Here is a 17,142-nt window from a genome sequence, read left to right as displayed (position 1 = left end):
CCTTCTTCCGTGTCCTTTACATAGGCTTCCACCAGAAGATGTGGCTCACATGAAAGGTGGATCTTCCTACCTCAAAAGATCAAGATTAAAAATGTGTCCTCCCACTTTAAATGATTTAATGAAAAAAAAATCCCCCACAGGTGTGCCCAGTTGCTTGGATTTTAGTTAATTCCAGATATAGTCAAGTAAACAACCAAGAATTCAACAAGGTAATTTAAAATGATTTTTGAGGTATGCTTAAGGGGTGTAACAAGAGACACTGGAGAAGAATTTTGGGGATGTTTATTGCTCATTGATTTCATAGGACCTGCTAATCTCCTCTCTAAGTATCTCTATGGCATATTGGGGTATTGTTGCTAACCAGGCCTAATATAGAGACCTCAGCAGACAGGAGACTAATTGGGCCTTTCTTATAACCCATGCTGTGTGTTTCACAAGGGTGTGTGTGCCCTTCACTAGCCTGTGGCAGTAGCAATTTTTTTGTTTTGTTTTGTTTTAGCATGGTTGTTACCAATAATGAACTCAGGAAGAACAGAAATCGTGTTATGTGCTGAAATTTCTCTAAACCCAGAGGACAGAGTTGCCTTGTTTAGTTTCTTAGATTAAAAGGTCAGCTGTTCACAGCTCATTACTAACTAGCCTTGTTTCCCAGTCACACCAGGGGTCCTCTGAGATGTATATGTTTATGTTTACATTGGTTCTATCTCAAAAAGCCTTAAACAAATGTCTGAGTTCCTTCCCTTTATCCATTCACACTGGAGTGACAGCACAAAGCCAGCTTAAAGCAGTTTATGTTGACCACTTCCCTCAGTCTTGGTAGGAAAGGGCAGCATTTATCATTAAGAAGAAATAAATACTACTGATTGAATCTCAAGATCATCTCTGCATACATGTGAATACACACACACACACACACACACACACACACACACACACACACACACACACTTTCCTGACCACACAGATGCACAACTGGGTAGACACATATCTCTGCCAATGTTACCAATAGCTTCCAAGATCTGGAAAACAGTGATGTCGACCTCAATGTGTAGAGTGTGAAGGATTGTGGTTCAAATACCATCTCTGTCTGTGTTCTGGTATACAAGTGACCTATCTTCCCTTTAGTTTTATTCTTTTAAAAATAATGGCTATTATGTATTATGCCTAAAGTATAGAGGAGGAACACAGTAACATCCAATAAAACCAAGCTTCTAAAACTCAGGCATCTGAGACCCTCCTTAGCTTGCAATTCTAGTTCAGCAGGTCAGGGGTGATGCTGGTTCATGAACAAAATGTGAGTAGCAAGGACAGATTCACACTAAGTCCACACAATGATGTTAGGTCACTATCTAGTGATTTCACAAGCCTAAATCAAGCAGAAAGCTGAAAGAGGGATTTGTCGGTTCACTGAAGCGAGGGGGGCACCAACTCAGTTTCTCTAGATGTGGAGAGAATGAAGTATCTGGCACAAGGTTTTATTCTGTTCTCTCATGAGCCTCTAGAGGAAGACTTGCTGGAATTGATGGCCTCTTTCCTGCCATGAGTCAACCAACAGCCAGGGGACCCCACTTGAGAGATAAGAGCATGGCTGATAACCTGAAGCTTCTTACCTGTCATAGTCTTGGCAAATCTCTCCCACAGCCACCAAGGCCTTTAGGTACTCATTGGGTTGGTAAGGGTGGATATAGTGTAGGGAGCAGCTGTTCCTGGGGTCTCCGTTAGAGGCAGTGAAATCTATAGCTACCTGGAAGAGGAAAACCAGAAGAATAGATGGGGTTAAGTCAGATGAATTTAGGAACCATTACTAACCTGGAGAGAGACATGGCCTCAGACAGAGAAAAATAACTTATGTTTTAAGTCAGCATCAAAAACAATGAGTTTCCTTATGGGGTTTTTGTACATAAATGTCATCATATTTTATTCTTAATCATCCTTCTTCTGCAGTGTGCCTTGTGCCCCTCCTGCCTGGTTTCCATCCTTCCCAGACAACCCCTCTGCTCGCTATTCACTTTTATTCTATTACCCTCTTTCCTCCCATCCCTTAAGATTTCTTCTTCCTGTCATGGTCCCTTTTCTAGTTTCTCTCTCTCTCTCTCTCCTACACACACACACACACACACACACACACACACACACACACACACACACACACACACACATTTTAAATCTAAGTTCCACATATGAGAGAAAACATGATAATTTTCTTTCTAAGTTTGGTTATTTCACTTCATGTATTGTTTTCCTGCTTGCATCCCACTAGTGTTATGACTCCACTTTTCCTTATGGCTGAATAAAATCCTACTTTTTTATCCACTTATCTGTTGGAGGAGCATCTGGCTCTATCACCTGGTTACTGTAAGTAGTGCAACTATAAACATGGGACTCAACAGCTCTGTGGGGTGTGGAATTGGAGTCCTTCAGGTATAGTTCCAAGAGTGGTATAGCTTGGTTGTATGGTAGTTTTGTTTTCAGCTTTATGATGAGACTCTATACTGATTTCCATAGTGGCTACACAAGTTTACATTCTCCATCCATAGTGAATAAGGGTCCCTCTCTCCACACTTCCTCATGCACATGTGTCAGTTGTTTTCTTGATGATGGCCATTGAGATGGAATCTCAAATCAGTTTAAATTTGCATTTTCTTGATGGCCAAAGATGTTGGATAGCTTTTCAAGTATTTATTTACTACTTATATTCATTTCTTTCTGTATGATGTATGGTACATGTATGGGGGCGTATGTGTATGTGTGTGTATAGGCCCAAGGTCAATGCTGGATACTTTTCTTGATCACTCTGCACCATACATATTGAAGCATTGTCTTTTGCTAAACCCAGAGCTTGCTGTTTGGCTAGTCTGGTTAGTAGCTGGCTCCAGGGATTCTATATCTGCTTTCTACATACCAGGATCACAGCTACACCCATTTGGCTTTTACATGGATTCTGGGATCTGAACTCTGGTCCTCTCAAGTGTAAGGACCCACTGAGCTATTTCTCCAGCTCTTGATTTTCTTCTTTTGAGAACTATCAAGTTAATTCATTAGCCCATTTACTTATCAGATGATATGGTCTCTGGCATTTTATTTTTGCAGTTCTTTATGTATCACAGATATTAATCCCTTGTCTGATGTATTGTTGAGAAAGACTGTCTTCCCATTCTGTTGGTTGTCTCTTCCCTCTGGTGATTGTTTCCTCTGCTGTGCAGAAATCTTTTAATTTCCTGTAACTAGACTTGCCAGTTGCTGGGCTTACTTCTTGTGGGATGGAGTCCTTTTCAGAAACTTCTTGGCTATCTTGAAATATTTTCTCTATGTTTTACTCTAGCAGTTTCAAAGCCTTAGGTCTCATCTCACATTAAGGTGATCCATTTGGAATTTATTTTATATATAGGGTTAGTGATACATTTCATTCATCTGCATGTGGAAGCCAAGTTGTTCCAGTACCATTGTTAAAGAGGCTGTCTTCTTTCCAATGGATGTTTTTGGACTGCTTTGTCAAACATTAGGTCACTGCAACAGTGTGGGCTTATTTCTGTGTCCTCTACTCTCTTCCACTAGCCTACTTTTTTTGTCTTGGCAACAGTACCATGTTGTTATTGTTGTTTTCCTACTATGGCTCTGTAATGTAATTTGAAACCAGTGATTGTGGTACCTATTCTTTCTGTTAAGGATGGTCACCATTGGGATGCTTTGTGCTTCCATAGGAAGTTTAGTATGTTTTTTCTACTTCTGTGAGGAAAAAGGTCATAGGGATTTTTATTGCATTAGATTTATAGATCTCTCTCACTGCTTTCTTGCCATTAACAACATTAATTCTGACAATCCATTAGCATTGGGGGTTATTTCCAAATTCTGTCTTCTTAAATTTCTTTCTGAGAGCTCTTTCACCTCCTTTGTTAGATTTTTCTTAGTTATTTTATGTATTTTTAACCTGCTGTGAATGATATCCACCTGGACGCCTGATTGTTGTTATAAAGTATAGAAAAGCTATTGATTTCTGTGTGTCTGACTTTTGTATCCTGTTATCCTGCTGAAAGTGTTCATCAGGCCTAAGAGTTTTCTGGTGGAGTACATAGGGGCTCTAAGTTAAGTATAGAACCGTGTCATCTATATATGGGACAATCTGACTTCTTCCCTTCCTGTTTGTATCCCTTTCATCAATTTCCCTTGTCTCACTGCTCTAGCTAAGGTTTTGAACACTGTACCAAACAAGAGTGTGCACTTTCTCAAGAGGAAATGGTCTCAGTTTTTATCCACTTACTATAATGTTGGTTATAGGTTTGCTTTATAATAGCCTTTGGTATGTTGAATTATACTGTTTCCATTCCTAGTTTCTTCAGTACTTTTATAATGAAAGGATGCTGGGTTTGTCAATGCTTTTTGGCATAGAGTTGAACATATGATTTCTACTCCAAAGTCTATTCATTTGCGGATCATAGTTGCTGATTTGTGCTTGTCAAACCAGCATTGCTACCTTGGATTGAAACCAACTTGGTCATGGTGTGTGATCCTTTTAATGTGCTCTTGAGTTCACTTTGCAAAAATTTTATTGAGAGTTTTTACAGCAATATTCACCAGGGTCATTATCTGTAGTTGCTTTGCTGTGACCATGTCCAGTTTGGCATCAGGATGATACTGGCTTTTTAGAATGAGTTGGTAGTGATCTTTGCCTTTCTATTTCATAGAACCATTTGAGAAATATTGGTATTGGCTCGTCTTTAAAGAGCTGGCAGAATCTGGCCGTGAATCTGTCTGGTACTGGGCTTTTCTTTGTTGAGGGATCTTTCTACTACTGCTTCTGTATTGTTCATGGATCTCTTAGAACTGGAGTTACAGATGGTTGTGAGCTACCATGTAAGGTGCTGAGAATTGAATCCAGGCCCCCTAGAACAAAAGGTAATATTCTTAACCACTGAGCCACCTCTCTAGCCCTGAAGGAGAGGGCCAACTTTTTGATGGAGTCTTTGTATTGCTCTTTATCAAATACTTGTTAACAACAAACAATAGCAACGAATACTTAAAGCCAACGGTGTTAAAATAAGAGTAAACATCCCAGATTCCAACAGCATCACCATCAAAATAATCCATCCAGTGAAGACCTCTCAAAACCATCTAGCTTAGGGTGGGAGAGGTTACAAAGCAGAAGTCATGGGAGAGAGTGGAGTGTTCGTGTTGCATCATCTTTTCTTCTGTTCACACTATAATAGAATGTGCTCTATGGTTCCCTAACAATAAAAAAGCCCTATTTTTCTCATATGATCTTGGGGATTATGAGACAATAATTGTTTGGTTGTGTTATATTTGAAAAATTCTATTACAACCAGTAACTGAGATGCTCCCTGGGCTTAAAAATGGGGCATTCTGGAAGGAAAAAAGCTATAATTAAAGAGTAATGCTGGTGGGGAAATATATTACTTTGTCAGAGGTTGTAGTCCTGTAATCAATCAAAATAACAAGAATAAACTAATTGTAATGTATTCAGAACCCCTTTTGCTTTCTTTCATGGAGCTCTTTCCCCCCTTTTCTTCTTTATCTCTCCTCAGGACTTAGTTAAAAATGAATTTAGGAAGGATTCATCTCTATTTTCAGAATATCTGTTCATTTTTGACAAGGAATATCTACTGATAAAATGAAAATATAAAGTGTGTGATAAGGAAGATCTTGGAAAGGAAACTTACCACCCCAAGCATCCTGACTTTGAGTAATCATGAAAAGAGAGGAATAACGTCTGCTAAAACTGTTCTCTTTCAAAGACTGCTCTATTGGCATTATTTACTTGCACAAAACTATAAGGTAGAAATCGTTGTTTCTTTTTATTAATAACATAATGCCCAAAGGGGTTGAAGGTCAGATACATACAACAGGGTGGAGAGCTGTGTTTAAAGCTATGTCTATATGCCTCCAAAACACAATGCTTCATTATTATACTTTTATATACCTAAAACTGCATGCAAGTTTCATTTAAAATCCACCAATAGATGAATGGATAAAGAAATTGTGGTGTATATATACACATATACAATGGAGTCTTTTCTAGCCATGAAGAATGAAATTACATTGTCTGAGGAACTGGGATTCTGGTCATCATGTTAAGCAAAATAACTCAGACTCAGAAAACCACATATTTTCTCTTGCCTGTGTATCCTAGATTTTAGATAGATACATAGACTCACATACATATGATACAGGAATTGAAGCAAGACTGTCTTGGTAAAGGAACATGACTATGAGTGGAAGAGAGAGAGGAAGTCTGGTCAGTGATTTTTGCCAAAATATATGCTATTAATGAATGATAATGTTTCATAAAACTTATCACTATGTAAATAAGTATAAGACAATATTTTTAATTATAAAAATCTCTAATGGGGTATAATAGTTCCCATTTAAAAAATGGTCAGAGGTAGAAAGACTTCTAGTTAGGAGGCAGGATGCAGCTGTGACAATTCAGGGGACTGGTCTTAAATCAATCAGTTCTCTGTGACTAAACAATTGTGGAGGGAAAGGACAATCCAAATGTGTGCGGCCAATGAATAAGAGTGGAAAGACATTTTACTGAGAATGGGTGGAATTGTTCTGGAAGAACCCCCAAATACTCTGTCTTCTGAGATGGCCTTCATCCTGAAAGTGAGAACCAATCTTCACAAAGAAAGAGAAGGCAATGGAAGAAGCTCCCTTCAATTAAGCTCTGTGAGGGAAGCCAGTGATAATTAAAACCTCCATGAATTCTGAACAGGAGACAGGAAGCACCCTGGGATCCACTCATGCAGCTCTCATCAGACAAATATGATCAAAATCTATGCAGACAATTCTAGAAAAACATCTCTAAGAGGAACACACAAGAGGTACTCAGACTGGGTATGATGGTACATGCTGGTAACTCCAGCACTTGGGAAGGCAAGTTGATTCACTAGAGTTGCAAAACAAGGCCAGCCTGGGCTACAAAACAAGAGGTGATATTTTTCATACTATGGTAGACCCCTCGGTTAACTAAGTGCAGCTCAGAGATCCACCATCATCAGCTTTTTTCTCTCAGACAAATTTTGGAGGTAACAGTGCCTTGCATAAACAACCAAATTTAAAGGGTCAGTCAAGGCTAGGATGGCCAAGTATGATGTCACCCCTTTTCTTCCCACTTAGAAAAGCATTTAAAAACTCTTGGAACCCCCAGTCTTGGTGTGATGGCATACACCTGTAATTTCAGTGTTTAGAAGAGTAGGGCCAGCCTGGGCTATAGAGTAAGACCTTGTCAAATAAGAAGCCAAAACCAAACAACCATCCTTTTGGGAAATTCCAGAGTGTATTAAGACATATGTCTATTACCATGATTATATGTTATCTGAAAAATAAGTCACTGGAAAATGTTGATAGGTTTTGTTGTTGTTATTATTATTTTTTAAATAATGCTAGATCTTGAACCAAGGTCTCATGCTTGCTAAGCTACCTCATTTCTGTTCACAGTATCACAGTACTCCTTACAACAGAAGGCATCCTATCCATGCCTCCTGATCGTCAACTTATTATCATCTCAGGTCTTCATAACTCACCTGAAAATCCTGAAATCTCCAGGGTATTACGTGACAGCAAACACATACTGGTGGCATGATAGTAAACTAGGAGATGAAATCAGGTAGAATGGATGGATAAAAACCCATAAAGAAAAGCAGTGACTAGAGACAGAAATACCTCTCCTGTTCTCCCCAGGCAGGCAACATGCTCTAGTCAGGCAGCTGCCAATAGCTGGTGTCTGAGCCTGGGTATATCATCTACATGGGGGACATGATATTCAGAGGAGTATATATGTACCACATCGGGATGAACAGACACAGAATTTTAGCAAAAATACATTTAAAACTGATTTTAACACATCTTAGAGCTAAAATTGGGGTGCAGCAAAAGATGATCCTATATTGTAAAACCCTAAGGAACCCTGTTAGGCCATTCCTACAAATCCTTCATCCTCAGACTTGGAAGAGCCTCATTATTTTTAATAAACTAGGGTGGTGAGAAGGGGATTGTTACTAAACATGGAACTCAATAGGATTTAGTGACTTATATAACATGGAGTTGGATGTCCATTAGGAGAAGGAAGAAGAGGTAGATTTATTTGTGGCTGGAAGAAGGTTATACACCTGCTGGACAACAGACTAATATGAAGGCCAAAGTTAGAAGGTTAGACTTGGGCCACTTGGTTTTGGTGGCCTTAAGCCAGCCTTTGGGATTTCTTCACTTCCCATAGCATTGGTGCCTGTATCTATCTATGTCCATCAGAGGGGTTGTCCCAGTTCAGGAGGTACTGGGACAGGCTTTGAAATGTTACCAGGTGAAGAAGGGAATAAACCGGTGACCTGTACCACCTAGTATTTCCTGTAGGTGCCATAAAGATATTTTATCATGTGCTTGCACAGTCTTAAGTACATAGCAGCTTTTTTTTCCCTTCTGCCAAGCAATGGTTTCTAAAGAGTCTCTCCGGAAGCTGGAGATAAAATATCCATCTTCAGGAGGTGGCCTTGCACCAGGAGTCCTGTGCTCTTTCAAGTTAGCTGTGGTGGGAAGAGAATGCAATGAAAGGTTAGGTTTATTTTAGAAAGTGACAGGGGAGGAGGGCAGTGAAAGATGGGATTAAGTTGAGGAATAAAAGCAAGAAAATGACTGAAAATGCCAGTCTGTGGAGGTGGCTGCAGACACCGGATTCCTGAGTGCCAGCAAGCTAGCAGAACTGCCGAGTTTTCATTTTCTGATAGAAAGCACTTAAGAAAACCTGGTCTTCTGGCGTGTGCTCCAATCTTCTCAGCGGGCAGCTGAGAGCAGGCTCCTGGGAAGCTGCTCACGTTTTGAAGCAGATGTGGGGAGCGACTGCAAAACCGGGCATAGAAAGAACTCCAGGCACTCCCTGGATACTGCCGAGTCTCTGGCATGTGGCACTTCCTCTTGGGAAAGGGTTAGATGTGAAGACTGAGCGAATGCGTCTTTGGATACTTCTATGTTTTTATACCAAACAACCCTATTCTTCAGATAGCTGCCCATCACTGGACTAACTAGCCATTTGGGGGAATTTGCTGGACTTCTAAGTCACTGGGAAGCAGAATCTAGTTAGTTGCTGAATCTCTTATAACCTGGAGCCCACATGCATACTGTCACATTCTGAGGCAGTTATAAGAAATTAGACATAATTCAGACTTATGCAGTAAGCCTTATAATAGGAGATGTGGACTTTGTTCTCTGTTTCCACAAAATTCCACAAGGTGGTCATGAAATTTTTTTAAAAAATCCTATTTCCCTGAAACAACTTGGTCCATTTCTTAGAAATGGTAAAAATTTGCCTCCTGTGTTCACTGCACCCTGGCTATGTTTTCTTCAGGCAGGGCTTACTCTTCTATCTCAGTTCACCAGTATTTATCTGGCGTCTAAAATAAGGATTTATAAACTTAAGCCAGGATATCTAGTAGCCATAAGACATGTTAAATGTGCTAGAATAAGAAAATATTTCTGGAGAGGTTCTTAAATAGATAATCCAAGTTTTAAGTTTGATAGTCAGGGTGAGAGAACCCACATTCAGCTTCATATATGATACCATATTACTAAAAACATCATAAAATCAGAGGGAAGTGGGAAATAGCATCTTTAATTTTTACTACCACAAATCATACAAGTAGCCACGCAAAAATATCAATAAAAATCACCGCCCAGCATTCTACAGCTTAGTAAGTGATTTTTACTTAGTTTCTAGGTTTTTTTTTATACAATGTTTCCTCTATCCATTTTGTGATGCTCTACCAGAATACTATAGACTGTATTTATAGATGGAGATGGAGCTGAGTCCTGGTTGCAGTGGCTGAGGTATTCAAGAGCTCACCGCTAAAACCTGGTCTGGGTTATTTCACTGCTTCATCCCATTGTGGAAGGCAGAAGAACATGAGTAAGAGTGAACGCAGATGCATTCTACTTTGTAATTTGTATCATAATTAACTATATTATAATTCACCAAGAGGGTAAAACCCTTATGACCTATAAACCTCCAGAGATCCTAGGTCTCAATTCTATTCTCAATACTATTGCTTTGGGATTCATCATGCTTCATAGGGACACATTCAAACTATTTTTTTATATATATGCATTATATGTATCACACAAAGGCACATTATGTGGTGAAATCTATTACATAGTTGTGCTCACAGAGTCATTCTGGTTTTCTTTTCACTCAGTGCTATCTATCATAGACATGGATTCATGTGATTACCTAGTCCTTGAAATTATAATTTAAAATGGCTGCATCATAGTCCATTTAGATGGAGTACCGTAGTTTACACAGTTTTTATTTTACTGTTGGACATTTAAGCAGTACAAGTTCCTATCTATGAAAATCTACGTTACAATTAATGTTTTCATGCGTCTATACAAACCACTGCTTTCAAAAGAAGACTTTAATTCTCTCATCATCTCCTTTCCAAACACTGCACAGCACCTGCCTCTTCTGCACTGTCTAGAATTGTATTTTGTCTATGAAGTTCTAGTATCTAGTTTTATTTTTAGCTCCAGTGCCATGTGTCAAACCACATGCCTCTCTCTGTCATCTGTTTCACCTCCATTCACCTCCTCCAAGACTGAGACACCACAGCTGATCTTGGTCCTTATGTCTCCAGGATTCTCATGAGGCATATATGAAGCTTGTCCTTGGGGGTGCTCTCAATTTGCCATGGTTGTGTGCAAAATCAAGTGTGTGCATTTTCTATTGACATAATACAGGTCATGTATCTGGTTCTCAAATGTTCCAATGACGAAAAAGGAATCGTTGACCAAGGCTCCCTTTAATGTCATTTGTTTTGCATTGCAATACTGGGGATTGAACCCAGGGCTTTGACATTCTAGGCAAATACTTATCTCTGAGCCACACCACAGCTTCATTGGGCATCCTTGTCTTGTTTCACTTCTCTGCTTATTGCCCGACTTTAGCCCAACACTGCCCCTCTAACCCTCAAATTGTCCTCCTCCTTTCCTCTATTGTCTTCCCTTTGTTGTTGATATTCTTGTGTTCACACCTGTGATGCTCTTTACCTTCTGTTCACACACTAACCCAGGATCTCAATTACCTTATTCTGCTGAACCTGTTCTTTTGAAGATGACCCATGTCTGCTCATCACATCCCTCAGTCTTTGCCTATTCACTTTCCTTCTTTTCTTTAGCACTTGGGATTGTTGCCATAGTCTTGAAACTCTCCCACCCACTGGCCATTTGAGCTTCTGGACCTCCTGCTCCTTGGCTGTCTCTTCTCTTGCCCATGGAGGTCTTCTATGACTTCCTGTCATTGGGTCTCTTGTCTCTGTTTGTTCTTCTCTTTGTCCATCTCATCCAGATCAAGATGCATGCAATTGCACCTGTTTCTTGGAACTGAGACTTGCATTTGTAGGTGCTATCCACCAGGATACTCAAACATACTTCCAACATTCCCCAAAGCAAATTCATCCTGTTCACAGCTCTCCTGCATTTTTCCATGAACAACACCGCCATGTCTTGCCAGCCAGGTACCAAGCCCAAGTCATCCTAGACTCATTGGCTTCCAAATCTCTTCTCCGTATCTGAGAGCCAGGCTCACTGCCTTTCTTTCCACATAGCCCCTTCTCTTGCTGCCACACTGAGTCACTCTCCTATCACCTTCCTTAGGATTTGCTGCATCTGCTGTCATCTTGTGCCTCATCTTCCACACTCCTCCACTACCATCAGTTGCTTTTGATAAATAGTGTTTGGTAAACACCTTCAGATTAACTCCTCTAATACACCTGGCTGTTGTTTCCTGTCTTGTTCTCAGTCCATTTGAATATTCCATTGTGTACAAAATTACCTCAGCACTCAAATCCCCTTAATTTTGAACCAAAGATACCTCTCATCGTACTCCCAAATACACCCTGCTGTTCATACTAATACAAGTAAGCTTCCAGCATTTATCATTTGAATTCATGTACATGAATACTTAGTTCATGGAGGTGTTTTTCAAACCAAATCCCTAGGGCCATTATTTATTTATGCACCTTGTTCTTCCTGCTAAAACTGATTTTTTTTTTCTTGAAAGTTTAGGGTTAAGTGAAAGTATTTCAAGGAGCCTTGTGCTGGGAGTGTTATTTAACTCTCTTAGCTCGAACCAGAAGTCCCATGGAAGACACGAAGGCTTCTCTCAGCCCTTGCATGTCATGCCAGATGCTCAGAGTCTCTCCAGGAAACAGCTTGCTCAGAAGAGATGACTAGGGGAGTTTAGTAAAGGGACAGTCCACAAATGTGTGGAAAAGGGTATATAAAACCAATCACAAAGGGTAGGAAGAACTGTTTCTAGAACTCAGCAAGCAGAGTACAAAAGACAGGACATGTGGTAGGAACGGTGACCTTCTATGGATGAAAAAGGTCACTGTGTTTCCAACCTGGAAAGCAGACATCTAGAGAAATGAGTCTTCTGCATCACTTTTCCCCTTTGCTCTCTGACTGCTGCCCATCAATGGACAAACCCAAGCAACAAATAAAAGCAGGAGGAACTGGCTAGCACAGGTGCCTGGGATTTAGAGAGGGGTGGGGAAGGAAGAGTATACCTGCAGGATGAAGTGGAGAACACCTAGAACTTCATGTCACTTCTGATCCCTGAATATCAGTCTTCAGGACTCAGGTTTCTCATGCCTAAAGCTACTGGTCTTGCTCAGTAGCCATGGCTGCATCATGAGCCAATGAGAATCTTTGCTTCTGGGTGATACAGAGGTATAATTCCTTCCCTCCCTCTTGTCTTTTTCCTGCTATCTCCATGCCAGGGAGTCCTCCTTCTCATGCCACAGTGAAGTTACTGGGTAGAATATAAGCACTATTAGAGTGAGTTAAATTATGTGCTACTTTTAATTGACTTTATTACAGCTTAAAATTTACATTAGGTTATGCTATTTAAGCAGTAAGAAGCAAATGCCATTGGAGTGATTGGTGCATTTTCTTGGATGAGCATGCAGTACTTTCACTCTCCTTCTAGAGTCTAACCTGAAGTCTATGGAAGGAAGGGCTTTGTGGTGGAACCCTTAATAGCCCGACCCTTCTCAGCATTATTTTGCATTCTCCTCTCCTCATTTTCACTCCTGATTGCTATTCCCACTCCTGTCTCCCACAGATCTATCAAAGAAGATGAAAAACTAGGACTTGGGGTGTCATTGATGACACACACCGAGGTAGCCTCTGCCCAGCTGGGGAAGGTTAATACAGTGAGAACGTCAAGGAAAATAGAACATGAATGACAACCTTCCAAAGTCAAGTAGCCATGGGCATGTCCAAGAGTGTAAACCCTGGTAAGCCAACCAGTGAAAGGTCACACATTCAGTATAACTGGGTAGCACAAATTGGCTTTGATAGGGAAAAGGGAGATGCAAAGTTGAATGAAAAAGAAAATGGGTTGAAATTGGAAGGAATCAACAAAGGAGGGTTAAAATGATCAAAATATATTGTATGAAATTCTCAAAGAACTAACAAAATGAGTCAGGATGTGGTTTGGGAAGCCTGTGGGGTAGCTGATGTTCTTCAGCACAGCCCCAAGGGCAAAGCAAGCCTGTGAAGGTTGAATAAGGAGTTGTTCATGAGCCTAGAATCTACAGAATCTAAAACAAACTGAAATCAATAAAGCTTTCCCTTGGAAACCTAAAAATAGTTTTCTGACATCAGTCTTTTGCCTAATATCTTGGGAAACTATTTCAGTGGCTCTCCTTGACAAATTTTCTTGCTTTGCTACTGCCCTGTAGATAGATCTGGATCAGCAATAAGCCCACCACACAGGTGGTGTTGGGGATATGTGCCCACATGACACGTTCTTGTTGCCTTCATTATATACTAAGAGGGCAGGTGGGCATGCAGAAGGGCAGGTGGCTCCATCACTGGAAAATCTTAGACTTTATAGCATGACCAGATAGATCCATTACTGGAGCATTCAAATGTAAATGAGCAATGCTGAGTTTAGGAAGTATAGGTTGACTTTTCTGTCATTAAAAAAGAAAGAAGTTGTTGTCTTAGTCAGTATTCTATGGCTGTGACGAGACATCATGACCATGACAACTCTTATGATGGAAAACATTTAATTGGGGCTGGCTTTCAGGTTCAGAAGTTTAGTCCATTACTGTTATGGTTAGAAGTATGGTAGCTCACAGCAGGCATGGTGCTGGAGAAGTAGCTAGGGGTTCTACATCTTGATCAGCAGGCAGCAGGAAAAGAGAGTAACACTGGGCCTGACTTGAGCTTCTGAAACTTCAAAGCCCATCCCCATGACACCCTTCTGCTGACAAGTCTCACATACTCTAACAAGGCCACATGTTCTAATCCTTTCAAATAATGTCACTCCTTATGAGCCTATGGGGGCCATTTTCATTCAAACCACCACATGAGTCTTTTGCTAAAGAGACACTGGCCTATCAGATGGCCATCTGTCTCAATTCCTTTTTCTAGTCCTGTGACCAGCACTATCCATGGCCCTGGTAATACATGGATTTTGTCAATTTTGTTGGACTCAAACACATACAAAATTAAAACTCATTTTTCATGTTTTCTCATGTGGCTGATTTGGTCAACAGAACTAAAGAGAGCTCAACTTCACAAGTACCGTCCTGTAAGAAGATAGGTAAGTACTGTACAAATTTCATCTCTTCAATGTTGTAATCCATATTGCCTTCCTGTGTGTTCAGCACACCTATATTACTATCTGGGCATATTCTTCCTGAAAGTTAAATCTGCCTATATCTCAGAATATTTTTGTATATTGAGTGAGTAAAGACAAGTTGTTCCAGGGCAGATGGATACAATTTTTTTGTGTGCATATGTATTCCATGACAATCATATAGAGATTGGAGGCCCACTTATGTGAGCTGATTTACTCTTTCCACAGTGTGAGTCCTGGGGATCAAACTCAAGTCATCAGTCTTGGTGTCAAGTTCCTTTACCCATTAGGTCATATCACAGTCTCCTTTATTGGTACTTAAAAAAGAATCAGTTATCCTAACCAACACACATCAGTAGTGTCTAAATCCCACAAGATTATATATAGGAAATGATCCTCAATTCACCTGCTGAGACTAAATAGCCACTGTATTTCAACCTGGTTTAACTTGGTCCTCTAGTTTTTGAGATTCCTTTTTCATTGCCTGAGAAAGCACTTAGCTTTCCCTTGCTACTGATCAGTGGGTATGACATTGATACCTGCGTTCTAGTTACATTAGCACAACCAAGGCATCTGTCTTAGCTCAGTGAAATAGAACAGCATGACCCATTTCCTTTTCATCCTTCTGCCCAGCCATGGGATCTGGCAATCCACAGCCTGCCTTGTACCTCATACCTCAAGCAATTACTTTAAAAAAGGGAAACACAAGGAGGGTTTTCCATCTGAGGTTGAGGAGCAGGGATCATACTCACCAGAAGAAGCAGGAATATGAACTCATTTTAAAAACAGGGTTCCATGCCGTACTCCAGCAATAGTGCTAAAATGCTTGCCTAAGATTTTGAAAAAATCTTGTATCTGCATGCCCCCAAACCTAGCACCATTCCCATGCCTCAGTCATCAAATAAGGACAAACACAAAAACAACTTACTGTAAACTGGATTTGGCAGCCACCCATGATGTAGTCCAAGAAGGAATGCATCTTGTGGATCTGCATGGGAGAGGGCCTGGTTAGTAATAGTATGATCTGCTTTCCCTGAATACTCAATGCCTACACTTAAGAGATAGGTTGCTGTGGTGGTTTGAATAGGTCTGACAGCCCTTCCCCCACCCCCATAGACTCAAGTATTTGAATGCTTGGCCTATAGGGAGTGACACTATTAGGAGGTGTGGCCTTCTTGGAGTAGGCGTGGCCTGGTTGGAAGAAGTGTGTATCTGTGGGGGTAGGCTTTGAAGTCTCATGTGCTCAAGATATGCCCAGTGTGGAACACAGTTCACTTCCTGTTGCCTGCAAATCAAGATGTAGAACTCTCAGCTCCTTCTCCACTACCATGTCTCTCTGTACACCTCCATGAAGGAGTAAACCTCTGAAACTGTAAGCCAGCCACAAATAAAGGTTTTCCTTTATAAAAGTTGTTGTACCATGGTGTCTCTTCATAGCAATAGAAACCCTAACTAAGACAGCTGCTAAGCCAAGGAAAAGGGCAGAAAGAGGTCTGTGGTGGGTCTTCAGTGTCAGTACATCTGCAGATTCCCACCCCCTGCCCTCTTTATTTGGGTTTATGCATTGTTTTAATTGACAATTGCCTTTGGGTTGAGACATGAACCATGTTTTCAAGACTCATTACTATTTTAGAACAGGGTATGCCTCATACTTAGTCACTCTCCCCCACACAACTTGAGTATCTTCCTTGAGAATTGCTTTGTGCCTGGAAGAGATTGAGTTATGACCTGTAGTTCCTTATCCTTTGGGGCAAGACTGTCCCTGGGAAGGGGAAGGTAGAATTGGTCTGTCACAGCTTTTAGGCTATTCATAATAGCATTTCATTTCCTTTGTCTAGTGCTACATCAGTTTTATGAATTTTGTCTTAGAGAAGGTTATTCTCTTGTAAAATCTCTTTTCCTTTGATCACATGATTTGAACTCCTTCAAGACTATAGCAGTTTGCTCCTGGTAGAAAGGGGATTACACATACCTTGCACTGGTTTAGAATCACCATGCCTGAGTTCTTGTAATTCTTCTTCTTGGCCTTGTACTTGGGGTTGATGCATTCCCACTGTACCTACATCAAACAGGATCAAACATGAGTGCCTTTGCGAAGTCAAGAATTTTGATGAGTTCAAGCTTCTGGAGACACGCACATGGAACTAGATAACTGGAAAATGGTCTCTGGGTAGTAACTCTGGCATCCATAAAAACAGTAAGGGAGAGTGATTGACTGAGACAATGGACTGCCTGGTGCATATCCCATGCCTTCATGTCCCAGCTATGTGTCCCATGATGCTGCTTGACTCCTCCGTGCCTTGGATTTCTCTTCTCTAAATCTGAGCTTATGATTCCTCAGTTCTCAGCCCTTCTCTTGGCTTTGATTTCAGAGGACACTCTTTGAAGGACAGAACCAGAGCCTCAGGAAGGACTGAGAACTGAGTAACTAACCAGTAGCTATTTAGAACAGTTTTCAGCTCTTCCAGACTACAGAAGAATTCACAAGG

General features: G+C 40.6%; 1 protein-coding gene across 3 annotated transcripts in view; it reads right to left on the bottom strand.

Moving 5' to 3' along the window:
• Cpne4 (copine 4) overlaps nucleotides 1-17,142 on the bottom strand; it is a 477,370-nt gene that overhangs the window by 27,598 nt on the left and 432,630 nt on the right. For all 3 annotated transcript variants that reach the window (XM_036193242.1, XM_036193244.1, XM_036193243.1), the window contains exons 9-11: nucleotides 16,626-16,712; nucleotides 15,582-15,641; nucleotides 1,611-1,744 (exon numbers count right to left, since the gene is read on the bottom strand). In XM_036193242.1, coding sequence (XP_036049135.1) covers nucleotides 1,611-1,744; nucleotides 15,582-15,641; nucleotides 16,626-16,712 — 281 coding nt within the window. The remainder of the gene's footprint in view (nucleotides 1-1,610; nucleotides 1,745-15,581; nucleotides 15,642-16,625; nucleotides 16,713-17,142) is intronic.

Source organism: Onychomys torridus, chromosome 7 (genome assembly GCF_903995425.1).
Source record: "Onychomys torridus chromosome 7, mOncTor1.1, whole genome shotgun sequence".
Classification (NCBI taxonomy): domain Eukaryota; kingdom Metazoa; phylum Chordata; class Mammalia; order Rodentia; family Cricetidae; genus Onychomys; species Onychomys torridus.
This window is presented reverse-complemented; position numbering and strand designations above follow the sequence as displayed.